General features: G+C 46.4%; 1 protein-coding gene across 1 annotated transcript in view; it reads left to right on the top strand.

Moving 5' to 3' along the window:
- The first annotated feature begins 12,268 nt into the window (after positions 1-12,268).
- LOC103528018 (inositol-trisphosphate 3-kinase B) overlaps positions 12,269-17,375 on the top strand; it is a 63,981-nt gene continuing 58,874 nt past the window's right edge. Inside the window, exons 1-2 of the mRNA XM_030447916.1 lie at positions 12,269-12,618; positions 14,619-15,699. Coding sequence (XP_030303776.1) covers positions 14,782-15,699 — 918 coding nt within the window. The 5' untranslated portion in view covers positions 12,269-12,618; positions 14,619-14,781. The remainder of the gene's footprint in view (positions 12,619-14,618; positions 15,700-17,375) is intronic.

The following is a 17,375-nucleotide window of genomic DNA, read 5'->3' as shown; positions in this document are numbered from 1 at the left end:
GCTCTTCCTTTGTTCTAGTAAACCTGTTTCAGTTTTAATTTCCCTACTCCTTGTCCCCCTGTGCTGCTGCAGAGATACCGGGAACAAAGTGATTTGGGCCTGAGAGAGGTGGTGTAAGGCATTTAAGCTCTGTTTTTTGTTTTTTCTTTGGCCTGTTTTTACTTGGTTAATGATAAATTAAACCAAATTGACTTTTCCCCCAAGTCCTTGTCTTCACCCACGAGGTTTTAGGTGGATTTCCTCCGTGCCTGTCTGAAATGGGGGAGGGTGCATGTGGGGAGTGGGGTGGGGGTGTGAGAAGCCATGTGATACTCTGTTATCAGCTGGGCCTAAACCATTACGTGAAGGACGCAGGAGAACCTCTGCTCAGGCACCTTTTCCCCCTCCTTCCCCATGGCTCTAACATTGCTCCCACCCCTTTGTATCGCTCTCTCCCAGTCTCTCCCCTGCACTGAGGTCTTACAGCCACTGCATTCCCCTTCTTGAATACGTTAATTGAGTTAATTGCAGAAGCACATCCTTTGTCACTGATGGCCTCAACCAGGCAGAGGTAGGGCTGGACTTACTGGAGCCAGGGGATCTTTCAGTAGCTTCTTACTGGAGCCACCCTTGGGCCCCCTCCCTTGCTACCAAAAAGCAGCACAGCATCAACCCAGAAAACATTGTAATGTTTGTTCATATTGACAGCTTGCACTCAAGGAATTCTAACCTCCTTCCATCCATCCTCCGTCTGAAGCAAAAATCTTTCTGTCCAAGCACCTTGGGACACTGAAGCTGACTCAGCACAGGTTTCCCTCTGAGGGAAAAGGGATGAACCCCTGGCTTGCCAGAGCTGTGAGGACTCCCCTGGTCTTTACAGTATGTTTTTGTTGGATACACTCCAACCGCAGGCATACTGAGAGTCTTGCTGTGGAAGTTAGTTTTTCCATCAGCAAACAAGCTGGGTAATAAGAGAAAACAAAGGCAAGGAGTGCTACGTTTCTGTGCATAATCAAATCAGATGGCTACCAGGCAACATAGCCATCACTGCACTTGGAAAAAAAGAAGCAAAGAAATATTTTATGACAATCTAATGTAAGAATCCATGAAATCACCTGCTTCCATTGCTGATTAGTCATGTGATTAATCAATTTGTACATGGAACAGTGTGACTCTCACTACTGGGACAAGTAACCACGTTGAGAAAAAGGTAGGAAGGAAGAATTTATCAAGTGATTGGTCAAATTAAAGAATTTATACTAGAATAGCCCCAGCTCTCTCTGTCCCTGTCATATTCATTACTGAATGATTACAGCCTGATTACACTCCTATATGATTAAATCTTTTGGCTTCCACAGAATTACTGCAGGTTTCCCCATGAGCAGAACTGGCCAGCAGCTTGATGAAGAGAAGGTGAGAAAATAGTGTGTAAAGAAAATAAAAACACAGACAATTTAGGAATTTCAGTGAGGCTGAGCAGTGAAAGAGTGCCTGGCATGAGCCTCAAGAACTTTCAGGGTTCTTACCACTACCAGTGACAGGGGCATTTTGGCTCTCCCATTCTCCTTATCCCGATGTCCAGAAGTTCTCTAACTCTTGTAAGAGTTCACAAAACCTGTTGCTATCTGGGTTGATTTTCATGGGAAAGGAAAGAGGATGGGATTGTGACAGTGAGGTACACTTCAGGGGTTTTAAGTTAGGGGTTGACTTAAAAAACTGCCCAGGAAATCACTAGGCAGTAAATGTAATGACTGGCATTTTGTTGGTTTTTAGAGTTCATCTCCTAGTAGCAAGTGGTCTCAAGTATGCGAAGGAAACTGCTGCAGCAAAATGGAAGTGGATTTGTACAAGACTGTGTACAAGATTTTCACCTTTTACTCCAAAGTCCCTTCCAGTGTCTCTCCAGCAACTATATTGTGATGACATCCACAGGAGAATGGGGACCAGCTTGCTGAGCAGGACAGCTCTGATGGTTCATCTCCATTCTTTGGTTCATCTCAAACACACCACATTTTTTGATTGCTAAGGCAACCTAAAACAGTCTTTCATGGACATTTCAAATCTGAGTATGCTCATGTGATGTTGCCGCTAAAAACAAAGCACTGCCTAACTTGGCAGCGTAACATAGGGTCTGCTTCTGCAAAGAATCTGAATTTCCATTTGCCTAACTTTAAATTCTATTCCATTAACTGTAATAAATCTCACCCTTCTCCATTCGTACTCTACATGCCTTTTTGAAACAATAAAAATGCTGTCTGGTTCCCTGATGACCACTGTTGCTGATAACGCAAATGGCACCTCACTGGATCCCGTAAATCTTGTTCAGCCCCATCCATCTACCTTACCAGGAAGAAGAGATGTTAGGCAAACTGCCTCTTAATGATAGATAGGGCTGTAGAAATGAAAAATACTTAATTGTTTCAACATTTTTTTCCTCCTACGAGATGTCAGAAATGTAAACCACGAATCAAAATGGTTGTGTTTTTTCCTGTTGGTTGTTTTTTGGTATTGGGTTGGGGTTTTTTTTGTTTGTTTTTTTGGTTGGGTTGTTTTGTTTTGTTTTTAACATAAAACACACTTGTAATACAGTCCAAAAACCACTCTGAGGTTTTTGGAGGAGTGTTAAAGAAATTTGGTTGTGGAGCTAGGGAATGAAGCATATATCTCTGCTGACAAGTGACGGATGTTTCCACGATGCTGTCTCTCCTATGAGAAAGGGTCATTATGAGGCAAATCTCTGGCAGCTGTTTTTAATCTCCCTCTCTCTGAGCCAAAGTACAGGAGGCTGTCAGATAACAATTCTTGCGCCATTTCCATTCTCCTATTCAGGACAAGACTGCCCTTTGCCAGTGAAAGAGAACATAAGGGAACTGAAAAACCTCAAATATTTTGTCAAAGGGAGACAAACTTGGAAATTTAATCCTTAGTGCCCTGCCTGAATGCCTTCTTAAAACAGCTCTGCAGAAAAGCAGTTTCAGCCTGGTCTCACTAGAGAGAAGACCACAACAGCCACCAGCATTTCCAGTAACTCCAACAAGGCGTGCAGGCTGTGTTCACAAGGCAACATCTCTGCTAGTCTCAAGAAGCCACAGTCTCTGAGGGCCAAGCAGCCCAGCTGGCAATGGGGCCAGCAGAACCTCAACAACTCTCCTGGTTCTACTTTCTTTGTGTTCCTCAGGAGGGAGGCCTGGGAACTCCCCACCAGAGAGAAGCTGAGCCTCTTTCACATGCCCATCAGTGGCATCATTTGCCAGTTCTGCCTGACTCAGGCCCACCTGGAGTCCTCCTAAACACAGTCCTGAATGCTGTTGTCATAAGGGTGATGGGAGAATCTGGTTCAGATAATGAGAGCTACAGATCTCTATAGGTGTGTGTCCAGGGAGATTCATACTGAACTCCTTCATAGAGAGGAGCCTAGGTACAGCTAGACCAGTCCTCCCCTCTTCTGTCCCTCTCAGTGAGCATCACAATGGCATGGGTAGAGTTAACCTTTCCTAACTACCACTGGGGCAGGGTTAACAGTCTCTTAGTTATTGTAACAACCCATTTGGTGAGATAAAGTTCTTGAATTCTCTGCATGGTATTCTAAGATTAATACCATTACCCAGGAGACTTATGGAAAATACAACTTTACCTAAATTTGAGGTAAGATTAAAAAGCTTGTCAAGAAGCACAAAACAATATTCTCAAGGCAATGGGCTACAAATAGCAGAATTTAGCAAAGCAATACTCTACAAAACAACAGGTTACAACCAGCAAAAACAGCAAATCACGTTACTCTTATGTGCTGAGAATACGGTTAGAAACAGAAAGAGAGAGAAGGAGATTAAGAAAGAAGGGATAGAAAAGATGGCATCACCCTTGGATCCAGTGACAATCTTGGCATGACATGGTCCTTGGGTGGGTGGGGGTGCAAGCACCCAGTGTTTTGAATGTGCCTCTTTTATGCTCCCTGGCCCCACGTTTCCTGGATGAGTCTTGTCCTACTTTGTGCAGAGCCAGTGTTGGGTTCAAGAATGTTCTGGAAACGAGTGTGTGGGGCATGAGGGCTTAGGTGGTCACTTGACCTCCTCCCATTATGTTGACTGAGCCATGACCCTTATTTCTGCACATGCACCCTGACTTACATGGGATTTTCACAAAAAGGTGCTCTGCCTCCATAGGACTCCGCTTGCTGATTAAGTAAGGTCAGTGGATACCAAATGAGGGACTCCCTTTACAAGAGCAGTGCCTGGGTGGCTTATCAAATGAGGACCCTACCCAAGCACAATGTCCAGTTTGTCAGGATGGCTGTTTTGAGTCAATTATTAATTTCAGGACTGTAGAGTGTGTCCAGAAAGGAGGAGAGAAAAGGATTGAAAAGGATTGAAAGTGAGCAGGAAGTAAACTGGTGTTCTGCTGAGGACCTGCAGTCCCCAAACCTCTTGTCTTCGGCCCTCACTTTTGCATCTCATTAAGTTACTCGGGCAGTTAAGTTAATCCCCTGGGAAGAGAGCAGCTTTCTTGAACTCTGTGCTATATGTCCCAATCCAACTGGAAGCAGGGAGCATTTAGGAAGCCTTTCAAGGTTCAGTCTAGCTCATCAGCTCTCGTTCAGCAAGATTGGAAATGGAAGGTTAATGTCTCATCTCTGGGCCAGATCTTCCCTTTCCCATCTGTAATGGCTTTTAAGATACCTAATTTCAAGTGTCTGTTAGTACCTGCCAAACCATGAAATATCTTTGAACTTTTTCAAAGGAGAAGAAGAATTGAGGAACCCATTCTCTAGAGCAGAGACTTGTGAATAGCAGCAAACTTCATGCTGAGGTGAGGGACTGTCCCAGCTCTTCAAATCTGCCTTCTTAGGCACCTAAATGCGGGCTTAAGTGCTTCAAATCAGTTACACAAAGGTGGAAACTCCAGTTGTATGAACTTGCACAGGGTTAGAGAGCTCATGGGAGTAGAGTGGGACATGTCAGTGATCTGAACCTCTGTAGTCTGCAGTAGTGGCTTAAAAATTCTTTTTAGACATGTACCCTCTCAGAGATAAATAACTGCTGATCCAGAAGCAACCTAGAAACACCTGAGAGAGGAGGAAGGGCAACACAACAGAGAGCTTTGTCCTGGGCATACCTGCTAGATGAGGTGGAAGCACAGCAAGGAAAGCTTTTCTGTGTTGCTGAAATGACTGCTCAAGCCCAGAACTGTGGAGGCTGCTCAGAGAGCACTTCACAGCTCGAGAATGGAGTTCTCCAGAGTAGGGACAGGGGGCAGTAGGGAGATAAGGCCCTGACCAGAACTGGTTTGGAACGGAGAAGCTGCTCTTGGTACCATTAAATGCACGCTTATTGTGCATGGAAACCTGTTACAGGGCTAGAAATTTTCCTAGGTGGACATTTATGGTGTTATTACCATAAGGGCTTTACTTAACTCTAGCTGTTCAGTAGAAAAGCCTGATCCAATATGTGGATCTCAGTCTGGGAAAGATGTTCTTGATTTTATGTGCCAGGATTGGTGTTTTCCAATGACTGCTATAATACAGCTGCTTTGCACGGTCGGGGTCTGCATACCTTTGCAATTTGTTGCATGACAGTAAACAGCACAGGTAAATACAGTGCTGTCTGGAAACATTACTTAGGAATATTTTCAGAGCTTTACTGCATTAGCTATTTAAAATTATGAAGAATCAACCTAGCCTGTTTATTAAACTGTGCTGTAGTCATTCAAAGATCAGGGTTTTTTGCTTCCACAGGCATAGGAGCAGACAAAGGTAAACATCTGTCCATTATAGGAACAGTATGGTAAATCCTTGAAACATACTATTATACCACAGGCAAAAGAGACCCTTGGAGAGAATGAACATGGTGTATTTCAAATTAAATGCCCGCAATCCTGTATGGACGTCAAAATAGTTAATCATGTCCTTTTCAGTGATTACATCTTTTCAAAACAGAGATCACTCATTGCAGAGTGGAAGCTTGAACAGCATTTCATATGATACCATGTTCAACTCATCCCTAAAAGGTGCAGTGGGTTCTCACAGCTCTGGAGGCTGAATATCCCTGTTGTTTATTACCAATCCCAAAACAGTCTATGTGATACACTGCACACTTAAAAAAATAGATCATCTTTTTTCTGTCATGATCATAGCTATCTCAAACCAACACAAAGCTGCCCAATTATAGTTATGTAGTCACAGTCCAGTGGAATAACTGTGACACATGAACAAAAAAAAAACCTCTTCAGATAATAAAGCAGTATTTAAATTCTCATCCCCTCAACCTCAGACCTAGGTGAAGGATTTCCTTTTATCACTTTAATTTTACTGAACCTCAGTAAAACTCAAGAATACATGTTTCTTGTGCTCTGACTGCCTCCAGTTTGGCCCATGAAAAAAAAAAGGAAACATTAATGCTGAATCATAGTTACTTCCCAAACAAGAACATGTGTTTATATTCTTATTATCAACAAATAGCAACCATGAGGCACTGTGCTGCTGTAAAGCCTTGCTGCAGCACAGAGGACCACAGCTGTGTCACACACCAACTGCCAGACAGGGCTCTTCTTTGGCATAAAAGGGCATAGTAAGGTAAAATAAGGGTACCACTGCATTATGCATGGCATCAAGAGGAAAAGGTTTGTGCTAGCCTTTATTGCACATCATGTGTGTATATAATTCCTTGTCATAGTACTTTGCTATGTATAATATTTTCCATACATACATTTTAAATCTCTGGAGCCTGTGAGCTGACCTAATGTTCTTAGCCCAGCACCAATGCTCTGCAATGTACAGCATGTATGCATCCGTTCCTCCAAGAACCCCAAGTGTATATAAAACCTCAGTCAGGTCACAGCCATAAATACCCTGGGAGAGACAAAACATTTTAGTACTTGCTGTCTGTTTCGCAGGCAAGCAAACTAAGGTGGAGAGGCATTAAGCCACCTGGCTAACACCCCAGAGCACAGCAGGGGCAGAGCCAGGAACAGACTGCTGAGATCTTTCACTGGCTTTTTGGGCTGCCCCGGGCCATGTGAATTGGTGCAGCATCATAGCGTGAGGTGCAGGCAGGAACGTATGGAGGAGGCTTCCAAAGAACAAAACTGGTTCCTTTGTGGTCCAGATGGATGTAAGAGCTCAGGCACACATGGGTGCTGTACACAGGCAGACCTTAATTACACCAACTTGCTATGAGTGTCTTTGCACAATGCCATGTTCATGCTCCCTAAACAGGAGCTGCACAAAAAAGATGTTTACAAGTCACTGCTTAATTCTGCCATTATATGTATTCTTTTGGGATAGCAGGAAGGGAGCAAATGACCAGTTAACCCAGATCAGAGGCTGCTGAGAGCTGGGAAAACCAGCATCCTTCTGTCCTGTGTTACTACTGAAGCAATGCAAAATGGCTGGTGCAAGATAAATGTCCAAAGCCCTTTTCTCAGGCCTCCATTCTTCCTGACAGCCCAGACAGACTAGGAGCATACCATGACTGTGACAGTCACCTGAATGTAGATAATTCTCAGCATGTAATTCAGTATTGAGTTTCTTCTTGAGTCCTCTGTGGTTCTTTTTCTTGTAAAACATTAGCTGGATTTATCCTTTGTCACACTGGCATAAACACTAAGTCTGCTGACTATAGAATTACTCTGTTTATCCACTTATTTCTGTATTTCACACGACTGAGAGATTCAACTCACTGGTGAGGAAATGTAGTAAAATACTGACTTCTCCTGCAAGGATGCTGACAGTCTTTTTGATCTGAATTGAATGAACAGTGACAGTATGGAAAACTCTCCTTCAAAACACAGTGAAGGCTGTCTTGCCTAGTCAGTCCAAAACATGACAGAGTAATATTTTTTTTTTAAATTAATCTTACAAGAAAGTAAGAATTAAAGGAGGAGCGTTTTTTAGAATTGCAGTTGTTTTATGATTAAATTGTTATGATTTTTCCTGTTTTGTTTTTACAATTTGATCAATATTGAGTAGACTGTGGTCCATTCTGTCCTGTTCTAGCTTTATAATGCAGTCCATGCCATACTGATTGAGTGCCTCTAAGAATTTAAGGGAATAGGATGACGAATATCTAGAATGCAACCATTCTCCCTTCTCCATGGAGGGAGTTATTTCTGTGGTACAGGATCTTTTTTTGGTAAGATGTCTTAAATGTCCTCCAAAAAATCTTATGTGTAGATATGGTGCTTACGGACATTTCTTAGGGTCACTGTCATCACTTTCAAGCTCTGGAAACCTTTTAGGTACTTTCCCAGAGCTTAGCATGACAACCCTTGAGATAGGGACCAGGACCTTAAGTCCAGGAGAAGAGAATGTATGAAGCAGCAAAGGATAGTTCTGCCTGTGTTTGAGAGGGTCACCAGTACAGCCTTGGTCTGCCAGGGGTCCCCTAGCCCTGGAGGACTGTGCCTGGGAGCAGGTTTTGGCATCAGTCAAAGCAAAACATTAGCTAGGGCCATGGCAGAGGCTGAAAGCAGTTAGTTAAACAGCCTTGGCTGTTCTGTCTGCTTTTCCTATCCAGCATCTGCTTCCTGCACAGCTGTCTCCTCCTGCCCAAACATTCCACTTGTCCAGCTCCAGTGAGGTGGAGGAACTCCTGCTGCAAGAGCCACAGGTCCCACCGGCAGCCAAACTTCCTCTTCTCCCCAATTCCCAATTCCCAATTGGCAGGGCCTGTCCTGCTGCTCCTACAGGCAGCCACCACCCCACAGCACTCAGCAGCCCCAGGCCCAGGGGAGCAGAAGTTGTAAGCTCAACTGAGCCACACACACTTGCTTCCTGGGCACTGCAAGCACATTTGGGACAACTGTTTTCAAGTAAGACATGATAATTTAAAGGTTTCGCTTCAAATACATAGAGGTCCTGAGGGGTGATTAAGTGTTGTCTTTCTCCAACATTTATAGCCAGTGTGTCAGTTGCAGAAGTTACATAGGTAAGACAGCTCCATTACCTTTTTTAAGTGTCTGTCATTGCTTCATTTCCGGACTAAATACATCCTGCAGTGGATATGTGCCCTTCCTAAGTTGAGGATCTTGTTCATTTTAATGGTCGTCACTCTTCAGCTAGGATAAGTTGCGCACACAAAAGTTGACAGTGGAATGATCTTCCTTGGAAGAAGGAAGTATAAATCCAAATTAACATGGCTGAAGCATTAACATGGCTGAAGCAGAAGCAAGATATTTTAAGACCCAGCATTGGACTTTTACTTGAAAAATGTAGGCTGAGATCACAAGGGAGTCAGAGTGTTTATCTTGTTCTCTTTGTATAACACCTGATGCCACAGTGCTGAAGCCACGGAGAGGGTTTCTTGGCAACATCAAGCAGCTACAGTAGTGCTGGTGCCTGTGGACATCTATGAAAGAAACTTGTCTTCCATCGTGCCTCCATCCTTGTTCCTGGATAGGACTAACAACCTGTCTCATTTTGTGCTTTTCCACTTAGGCTACTGTCAAGATGCTTCGTTTCCACTTGATTGGAAACAAGTGTGCTAAAAGCTGTCTGCTCTTTCTTCACTATACCATGTGCCCTGCTACCTGGCTCCAATCTGGAAACAATTATCTCCCTCCTGTACCTACTCATTCAGAAAAGGGATTTATCCCTCAACTTTTCTTCCTCTTTACAGTTTTATTATCCGCTTCCTTCATGTCACGGTTTAACACTGGCCTGGCAATTAAACTGAATGACAGATGCTCTCTATTAATCCCCATCCTCTCCCAGGGAGAGAGAATAAGGGAGAGAGACTTATGAGTTGGAAACTAAACTACACAACTTTAATGAAACAGTAATGATGAATAGGAAAAATTACTAAGTATATACAAATATACAGGAAAATTGATCCCATGTTTCTCCCCCCTTTCTCCCAATAACTCTCACATCACCACCGAGGCTGCAGGGCAGCCCTGGGAAAGTCCAGGCTGGACTCCTGGAGTCAGCAGCAGTCGGGAGCTGGAAGCAGGAACACACAGATATGGGCTGGCATGGATCAGGACCACAGGCAGACAAACGGACAGAATCCTCCCAGGATGCTGAAGCAAACAGGGACAGGTGAAGAAGGGGAAGCAGGAAGGGGCTTAACTCTTGTGATCCCTCAAATTTATACTGTGTATGACGTGTATGGGATGGAATACTCTGTTCGGTCAATTTTAGCCATCTATCGTGTCTGTTCCTCCCCAAAGGAGGGCTGCAGGTGGGACTTCTTTACTCCTTTTCTCCTTCCGGAAGGCAAAATGTTCCTCAGAACTGAGCAGTGTCCTTGGTTCTGCATACCAGTCTCTACCTGTAACTATAAGCATTGAGTGTTATCAGTCCTAGAAGCAGACACTGTCTGAGAAACCTGCTGTTAATTTCAGCAAGTGCAGCTACTTACAAGAGACTTAGCTGAAAGCAAAAGTACAAGACAGAAAATTACCTTTATCCTGGCCCAAACCAGGACACTTCATAAATAAATGCTTGTCATTGTATATATAATACTCACAGAACAGCTCTGGCTCTGGATGCTGCATTTCTCTATTACATGACCGAAGTGCTTTTAAACGTAAGCTTTTAAAGCCACATCTGCCTTTGGGAGTTTTGTATCAGTAAACATGCTGCAGTGGATTCAGTGTTCCTTTGTCCTGTTCTGACAGGATGAATATCTGATGGTGCTTGAATCTGTGTGCCTCTAAGCTTTATGCACCTGTTGTGGTTATGCTGCTGTAAATATTCTTAAAACAACCCCAAAAAACAGTCAATACAAGCACAAATATTCAGTCGTGCTTACAAGTGCATGCAGATGCTGTTAGCATAGCATAGTTCAACTGTTTTAAAAAAGGAACATACCTGTTTATCTCCATGTATTTCTGGATTTATTATTTCTCTCAAAATTTCCTACTTTTTGATGTGCATATGCAGGCATGAGGGCCTGGGAGCACCAAATGACCAGAATCTGCAGATACTTGCAGAAAGGAGGAAGCTCATACCCACGAATAGTGCCATTATGCTCACCAGGGTCACTTTTCTCAGAAAGGCTGATCACATCATGTCATGAAACACCAGTTCCTGACCAAGCACAGATGCAGAGGAAATACACTGGAGTGCAGAGTCTAAAAATCTCTTTTCCTGCAGTGAATTCAAAATAGCATTTCTTTTATTGGAAAAACATAAGCTTATTGTGTGTGTGTGTCTGTCTGTCTGTCCATCTACATCTGCAGATTCAGAGAACTCTCTTCCTCTGTTTATGCTTTTAAGGTTATGCCTTAAGTACAAAAAGCTGATCCACTGTGACAGCAGTTCCTACCTGTGAAATTCTAGCAGAGACAAATTTAAGTTCTATTAAGTTCTATTTTTTTTATGTTTGGGTTTTGGGTTTTTTGTTGTTTTGTTTTGGGTGGTTTTTTGTTTGCTTTTTGTTTTGTTTTGTTTTGTTTTGTTTTGTTTTTCCTCTTGGCCAGTCCAAACCAACCTCAACACTGCCATCTGGGCTCGACCTTGAATACTAATTAGCCAGTTGTGGAGCCTGCTCTTCTGAAATGCTGACAGACAACAATTTCCAGTAAGTTATCTTGATACAGAAATCATGCTGTATCACAGCCACCTCTGCCACCTTGGCTCCCTCTGCCAAGACTGACCTGTGCTGGGGGCCACAGGAGCTGAGAAAGTGCTGTTTGTGGCCCACTCTGGATCAGAAAGGATGGAGTGCTGTGGATAGGTTAGCTACAGCCCTTCCTAAAGCTGGGACGATGCTGCAGTGACTGGATGCTCTTACAATTATGATGTTTCGCCTCTAGGGCTGTTGTGGTCATCTCCCCTCCACAGGACGTGCTCATCCAAGCTTTGCAGTTCCTCAGGAAGCATTTTGCACCAACTTTGGCGTGGTGGAAATTACCAGTGTGCCGAAAAGAAGCAGGACCGAGCCGCTGAGAGGAAAGGGGTTTCTGTACGAAATGGCTGGACTTCTCCGTGCCTTTGAGCTGGGTGTGTGGGGACGAGCGGCCATTCAGCATCACGTTTTCCGGCAGGCACCGCCCTTTGCCTTGATGGCCGTACCTAAGGAAGGCACACAAAGGCCATAAGAAGGCGGAGGGTGGCTGGGTTGTGGATGTCCCTTGCGGTGGTGGTTTGTTTTGTGTTTTTTTATTTTTTAAATTTTCTTTGTTAACAATGGAAACTTTTTTTTTTAGTGTTTCCGTCCAGCCGAGCAGCGCCGCCAAAAAGAAAAAAAAAAAAGAAAAAAAAAAAAAAAAAAAAAAAAAAAAAAAGAAAGTTGTTCCGCCGAGTTCAACCCCAGATAGGCTCTCAACTTCCTTCCTGCTCTTCTACCCCCTCCCTCCGCTCTCCTTCTCCTCCTCGCCTCTCCTCTCCCTCTCCTCCTCCTACCACTCCGCCTTTCCAGCCTCACCAGAAGCTGGCGTCGGGGCCGCTGGGCAGACCTGGCCTCAGTGCGGAGCCACCCGCGCAGCCTCCGCCGCCGCCGCTGAAGCCTGGAGGGGGAGAGCTCGGCACGACCCGCGCGGGGCGAGGGCAGCCTTTTTGGATCCGCGGAGATAGCGGGGCAGCCCGCCGCGCACAGCGCCCGCAGAGATGGTTTCTGAAGAGCCCCGCAGCCGCCGGCGCGCCACGGCCTTGCCAGGCTGCGCGCACTGAGGGTGAGCGTCCGTCCGTCCTGCTTCCAGGTAAGCGGAGGGGACGGGGGTCGCGGACCCTCCCTCCGCCGGGTTTAACCCCGAACAGCCTGGCGGGGGGCCGCGGTGATCCGGTGCGCGTTGCCAGCCGGGCCCTGGGGAGAGAAGAGGCGAAGTGGGGGCGGGCAGATCTGTCCTACGCCCCAAATCTGGCTAAGCACCTTGAGCCGGTACTCACTTTCACTACCTAGCCAGAGTACTGGGAGCGTTGCGGTGCAGGGGAGGCCTGCGGGACTCGTTGCCCACACCACTAGGGCTCTGCTGGAGAGATGGGGTGCCTTTTGGGTACCCTGTAACTGAGGACTGCGCTTAGACCTGTGAGCATTTACCTCACAGGGATAGCATTGACGGCATTGCACACAAGTGCTTCCAAAGAACTTTTTTTAAATTATTATTATTTTTTTAATCAGACGGGTTGGAAAGGACCTCTGAGATCATCAAGACCAACCCTTGATCCACTTCCTCCGTGGTTACTAGACCATGGCACTGAGTACCACATCAGTCTCTTAAAAACCTCCAGGGACGGAGAATCCACCACCTCCCTGGGCAGCTCATTCCAGTGCCGGATTACCCTCTCAGTAAAGAATTTCTTCCTAATATCTAACCTAAACCTCCCCTGGCAGAGCTTAAGTCCATGCCCTCTTGTCTTACTGGTATCTGCCTGGGAGAAGAGACCAACCTCCCCCCTGGCTACACCCTCCTTTCAGGTAGCTGTAGAGAGATGAGGTCTCCCCTGAGCCTCCTCCAGATTAAACAACCCCAGCCCTCTCAGCCTTTCCTCACAGGCCTTGTGCTCAAGTCCCTTCACCAGCCTCATTGCTTTTCTCTGAACTTGCTCCAGCACCTCAATATCTTTCCTGAACTGAGGGGCTCAGAACTGAACACAGTACTCAAGGTGTGGCCTCACCAGCACTGAGCTCAGGGGAAGAATCACTTCCCTGGACCTGTTCCTGATACAGGCCAGGATGCCATTGGCCTTCTTGGCCACCTGGGCACACTGCTGGCTCATGTTCAGCTTCCCCAAACTCCCAGGTCATTTTTTGCCTGGCTACTCTCCAGCCACTCTGTGTACTCATAGCCAGAGTCAGTACATACGTGCATAAACAAGGGTTAACACTCATATAGGCAGCATGTTTGTATAGATCTCATGGGCTCCTAAGCCTCAGCATGCGATGGGGATTGTAACTCCAGTGGCACAGAGCAAACTGACATGAAGGCACACTGAAGTACAGCACAGAGACACCCGCAGAAGCAGTCTTTTTCATGCTCACTCACACTGCAGGACAAACCACACGTGTCTGTATGTGGGATCTGGACAGTGAATTGGAGGCAGTTGCAGTGATTGATGCCCCAGGAGGCAGAGGTGCACAGGGGAGGTGCATTTAGATAGGGCTTGCATGAAGGTGAGTAAACTCACATTGTTGCACATGGCAGGTTTAGGATGTAGTGGAGATCTGGTCTCATGCCATACAAAACAATGCAACCAAAGAGCCTTCACCTGTATCACTGAACAGAAGTCCATGCTTGAGGCTTGGTCTTGGTCTTAGGGGACAAAAAAACTGCAGGGTGGCAAATTTGAGCTTTTTTTCCTTCTTCAGAGAATGTCAGCTTTAGGGACAAAAATTTGAAAGCTGACAACTTTCAGCTCACACCAGTGAGCTGTAGGTCTCTAATTTGTTTGCTGAAGCAGCTGATGTCTGTGTGTCTTTTTGGACACCCTTGCTGCACCCGCATCAACCAGCAATCTGGAGAGGGAAGGTAGGAAAGAGGAGAGGCAGCCCCAAACCTCATTTCCTCTTAGGTCAGACCCTTCTGACAACCAGGCTGGCCATGTCCCCAGGAGTAGCACACTGGGGATATATACAAGTGTGTGTAGGGACTGGGGGAGACACACAGGAAAGGAAGAGTCTGGCCAGTTGTGCACAGCTGGAAGGTGACCTTAGGGGATGCACAGAGTTACTCTCACCACTTGTCTCTCCTTCTCTCCCCAGCCCTTCTGTTTTATGGAGCTGTGTGCTGGGACCAGCCCATCTCCCCTGCTGCCTCCTGGTGATGCTGCTGGTCCAGGCAAAGAGAGGTCCTTGCCAGCCTTGTGGAGCCTGAGGGCTGAGGGTGCAGCGGCAGTGGCCCCCCTGTGCACCCTGGCTGACTACTATGGCCGTGTACTGCTATGCGCTCAATAGCTTGGTGATGATGAATACCAACAGTGAGGTGACAAGTAGCAGGAGCGAGACGCCACCTACTCCCACACAAGTGCTGCCCAGAGGCCCAGAAACACCCAGCAGCTGCCACCCGCTTCCCATCTTCAGCTCAGCCCCTGTACCACCCCACTCTCCATGCTGTGGCCCCACTTTCCTCTTTCCACCACTCCAGGAGCCCCCACGGCAGCTGGGCAGCCCTGGGGGGCAGCAGGGCAGCTGGGGTGAAGAGGGGCAGCCAGGACCCCCCGCAGCACGGCAACTTCAGCAGGAGCTGCACAATGACCAGGTGAATCAGAAAGGGGGTCTCTTTGAGGCACACATCCAGGCACACAGCTCTGATGCCCAGCTGCCACAAAGCCCCCAGTCATCCCAGCTCTGGCTTACCAGCCCCACCTTGCCAGTGGCAGCACTTCGAACTGGAGCCCGACCACGAGCCTACGGGGAGAGTGAGGTGCCCAGTGTTGGTGGGGTGCAAGTCCTGCCAAGCACTGCAGAGACACCAGGGAGGCCTGCGGTGGTGGTCCCTGCAGTAGGGCTGGTGGAGGGCAGCAGCCCCTCGGAGCCATCAGGGACTGCACCACAGCGAAGCAAGGTGGTAGTCACCCCCACAGGACTTGAAGGCCAGTGCCCAACTGTTGGTGGGAGCATCCCTGCTGTCATCATCACGGACCTGGGTGGCCCAGAGGAGGAGGTGGGTGCTGTGCCCCCCAGCAGCCTGCCTGTCCGGAAGCTGTCATCATCCTCAGCCTCTTCCACTGGCTTCTCTTCATCCTGGGAGGAGTCTGAGGAGGACATCTCCAGTGATCCTGAGCGCACGCTGGACCAGACACCAGCCTTCCTACAGACCCTGGACCATCAGAAGCCCCGAGTGGTAAGTCTTGCACCAACCCTGGGGAGGTGGGGTGAGGGCTGGCAGCATCTTTGCTGTCAGACACAGCTGCAGTGAGAGGGCAGAGGTCTGTCACAGCAGCCTTCTGCTGATACGTGATTATGAGCCTCAGCATTCCCTCAGCACAGCTTCCCTGTGTGCTGGAGCTTTCCAATCATTTACATGATCCCAGGGGAGAATTTATTCCCTCCTTGGAGTAAAAACTATGTGGGCCAACTATCTGTTAAAATTTATACTAATGCCCATCACCATAGTGTCCGTGTGCCTTTCACATGGGAACCAAAATCTCTAGAATTTCTTGTGATTCTCTTTTTGAATAAAACTTTTTTGTTGTGGGTTATCTTATATTGAGGATAGGCATATTTTTATTAGTTATTTATGTTAAGCTCATTTGTTTCTGGAGTTTATTGTGTGGCTGGTTGGGAGGCTTCAGGCCAGAGAAAACATCAGTGCTGTATTACCCTTAGAGCAGGAAGGTTTCCCTGGAGAGAAGGGCTTTGAGGTGCTCTCCAAAAGCAGACACTTAGGGGATTTCTTGCATCACTTGGGGAATTCTTTCCATGTCTGAATACTCCACACAGTGTGCTTTGCTGTGAGCTGTCACACCATTTATACAGAGGGCTGTGAACCACTTTACCTCAGTACAGGGTGGCCATGGCAAACACAGTTCGCTATGGCGAACCTTGCATTAGGGCTCTCCTGTCCTCTGGCTGTAAGACTTTACATTGATTTGAGCTCACCACTGCAGCATCATACTGACAAACCCTGAGAAATAAAGGACTCCTTAATTTTAAAAAGTTTGGTAAAGACCCATCAACTTTCAGTGATGTGGTTCACTGTGTTTAACTTTCTGTAGACATGTGATACTGAAACTCTTGCTGAGCTTAGTGACTTGAGGAAGACCTGTGCTGGGAAACATCTACGTTAAGCTGTTGAACTCATGAAGAAATTACAGACTGTGGTTTGCAAAATACTCAGCAGTCTGAAGTAAATATCATAGCTTTTCTAGTTGTTCTGTCCTGTTCTAAGAACTCAGGTTCAGTTCCACTCTGGATGGAGAAGCAGTTGAGTAAAAGCACAGTGACGTTAGAAGTCGGTGGTTCATAGTGTTTGCAGCCAGTTTTGTATTTTGGGGCTCTAATGATATGGGGGCTGCTATGATCCTTCTGCTGATTAAATTCTGTTGGTTTTGTGTGTGTGAGCTATAGTAATCTCTGCTCTATTCTCCATAACTACTGATTGTTCCATGTCCCACTCATTTGCTGCTGAAAATAGTTTGCTGATGGGCAAAAGTATGCCTGATGCTCTTGTGAAAAGCTTCCTGGAGCTTCAGGCTGACCCTGGGCAGCCTCCTATGTCCTCCTGCAAGCTCAGCCAGGCTGGTGTCTAGGCAGTAAACAGGCAAGGCTTGTTTATATTGCTGAAATGCCTGGATCAGAACAAGCTCAGATCAGGTCTAAGATTAGAGTAACTCTGCTGGGCTCAGTGGGACTACTTCAAGCTAAACAAGATGAAGATCTGGTCAAAAATGTACCAGGCAGCTTGAGGACATGCAGTTGATATGTGTGTCAGTGCTGGAGTCATCTCAGCAGGAGCAGTGGGCTAATTAATGATACTTTTGTCTAGGCTCCATAGGTCCCACACAGGGATGATCACTG

Source organism: Calypte anna, chromosome 3 (assembly GCF_003957555.1).
Source record: "Calypte anna isolate BGI_N300 chromosome 3, bCalAnn1_v1.p, whole genome shotgun sequence".
In the NCBI taxonomy this organism is placed as follows: Eukaryota; Metazoa; Chordata; class Aves; order Apodiformes; family Trochilidae; genus Calypte; species Calypte anna.
Note: the sequence above shows the minus strand (reverse complement) of the source record. Positions and strands in the feature narration are given on the sequence as shown.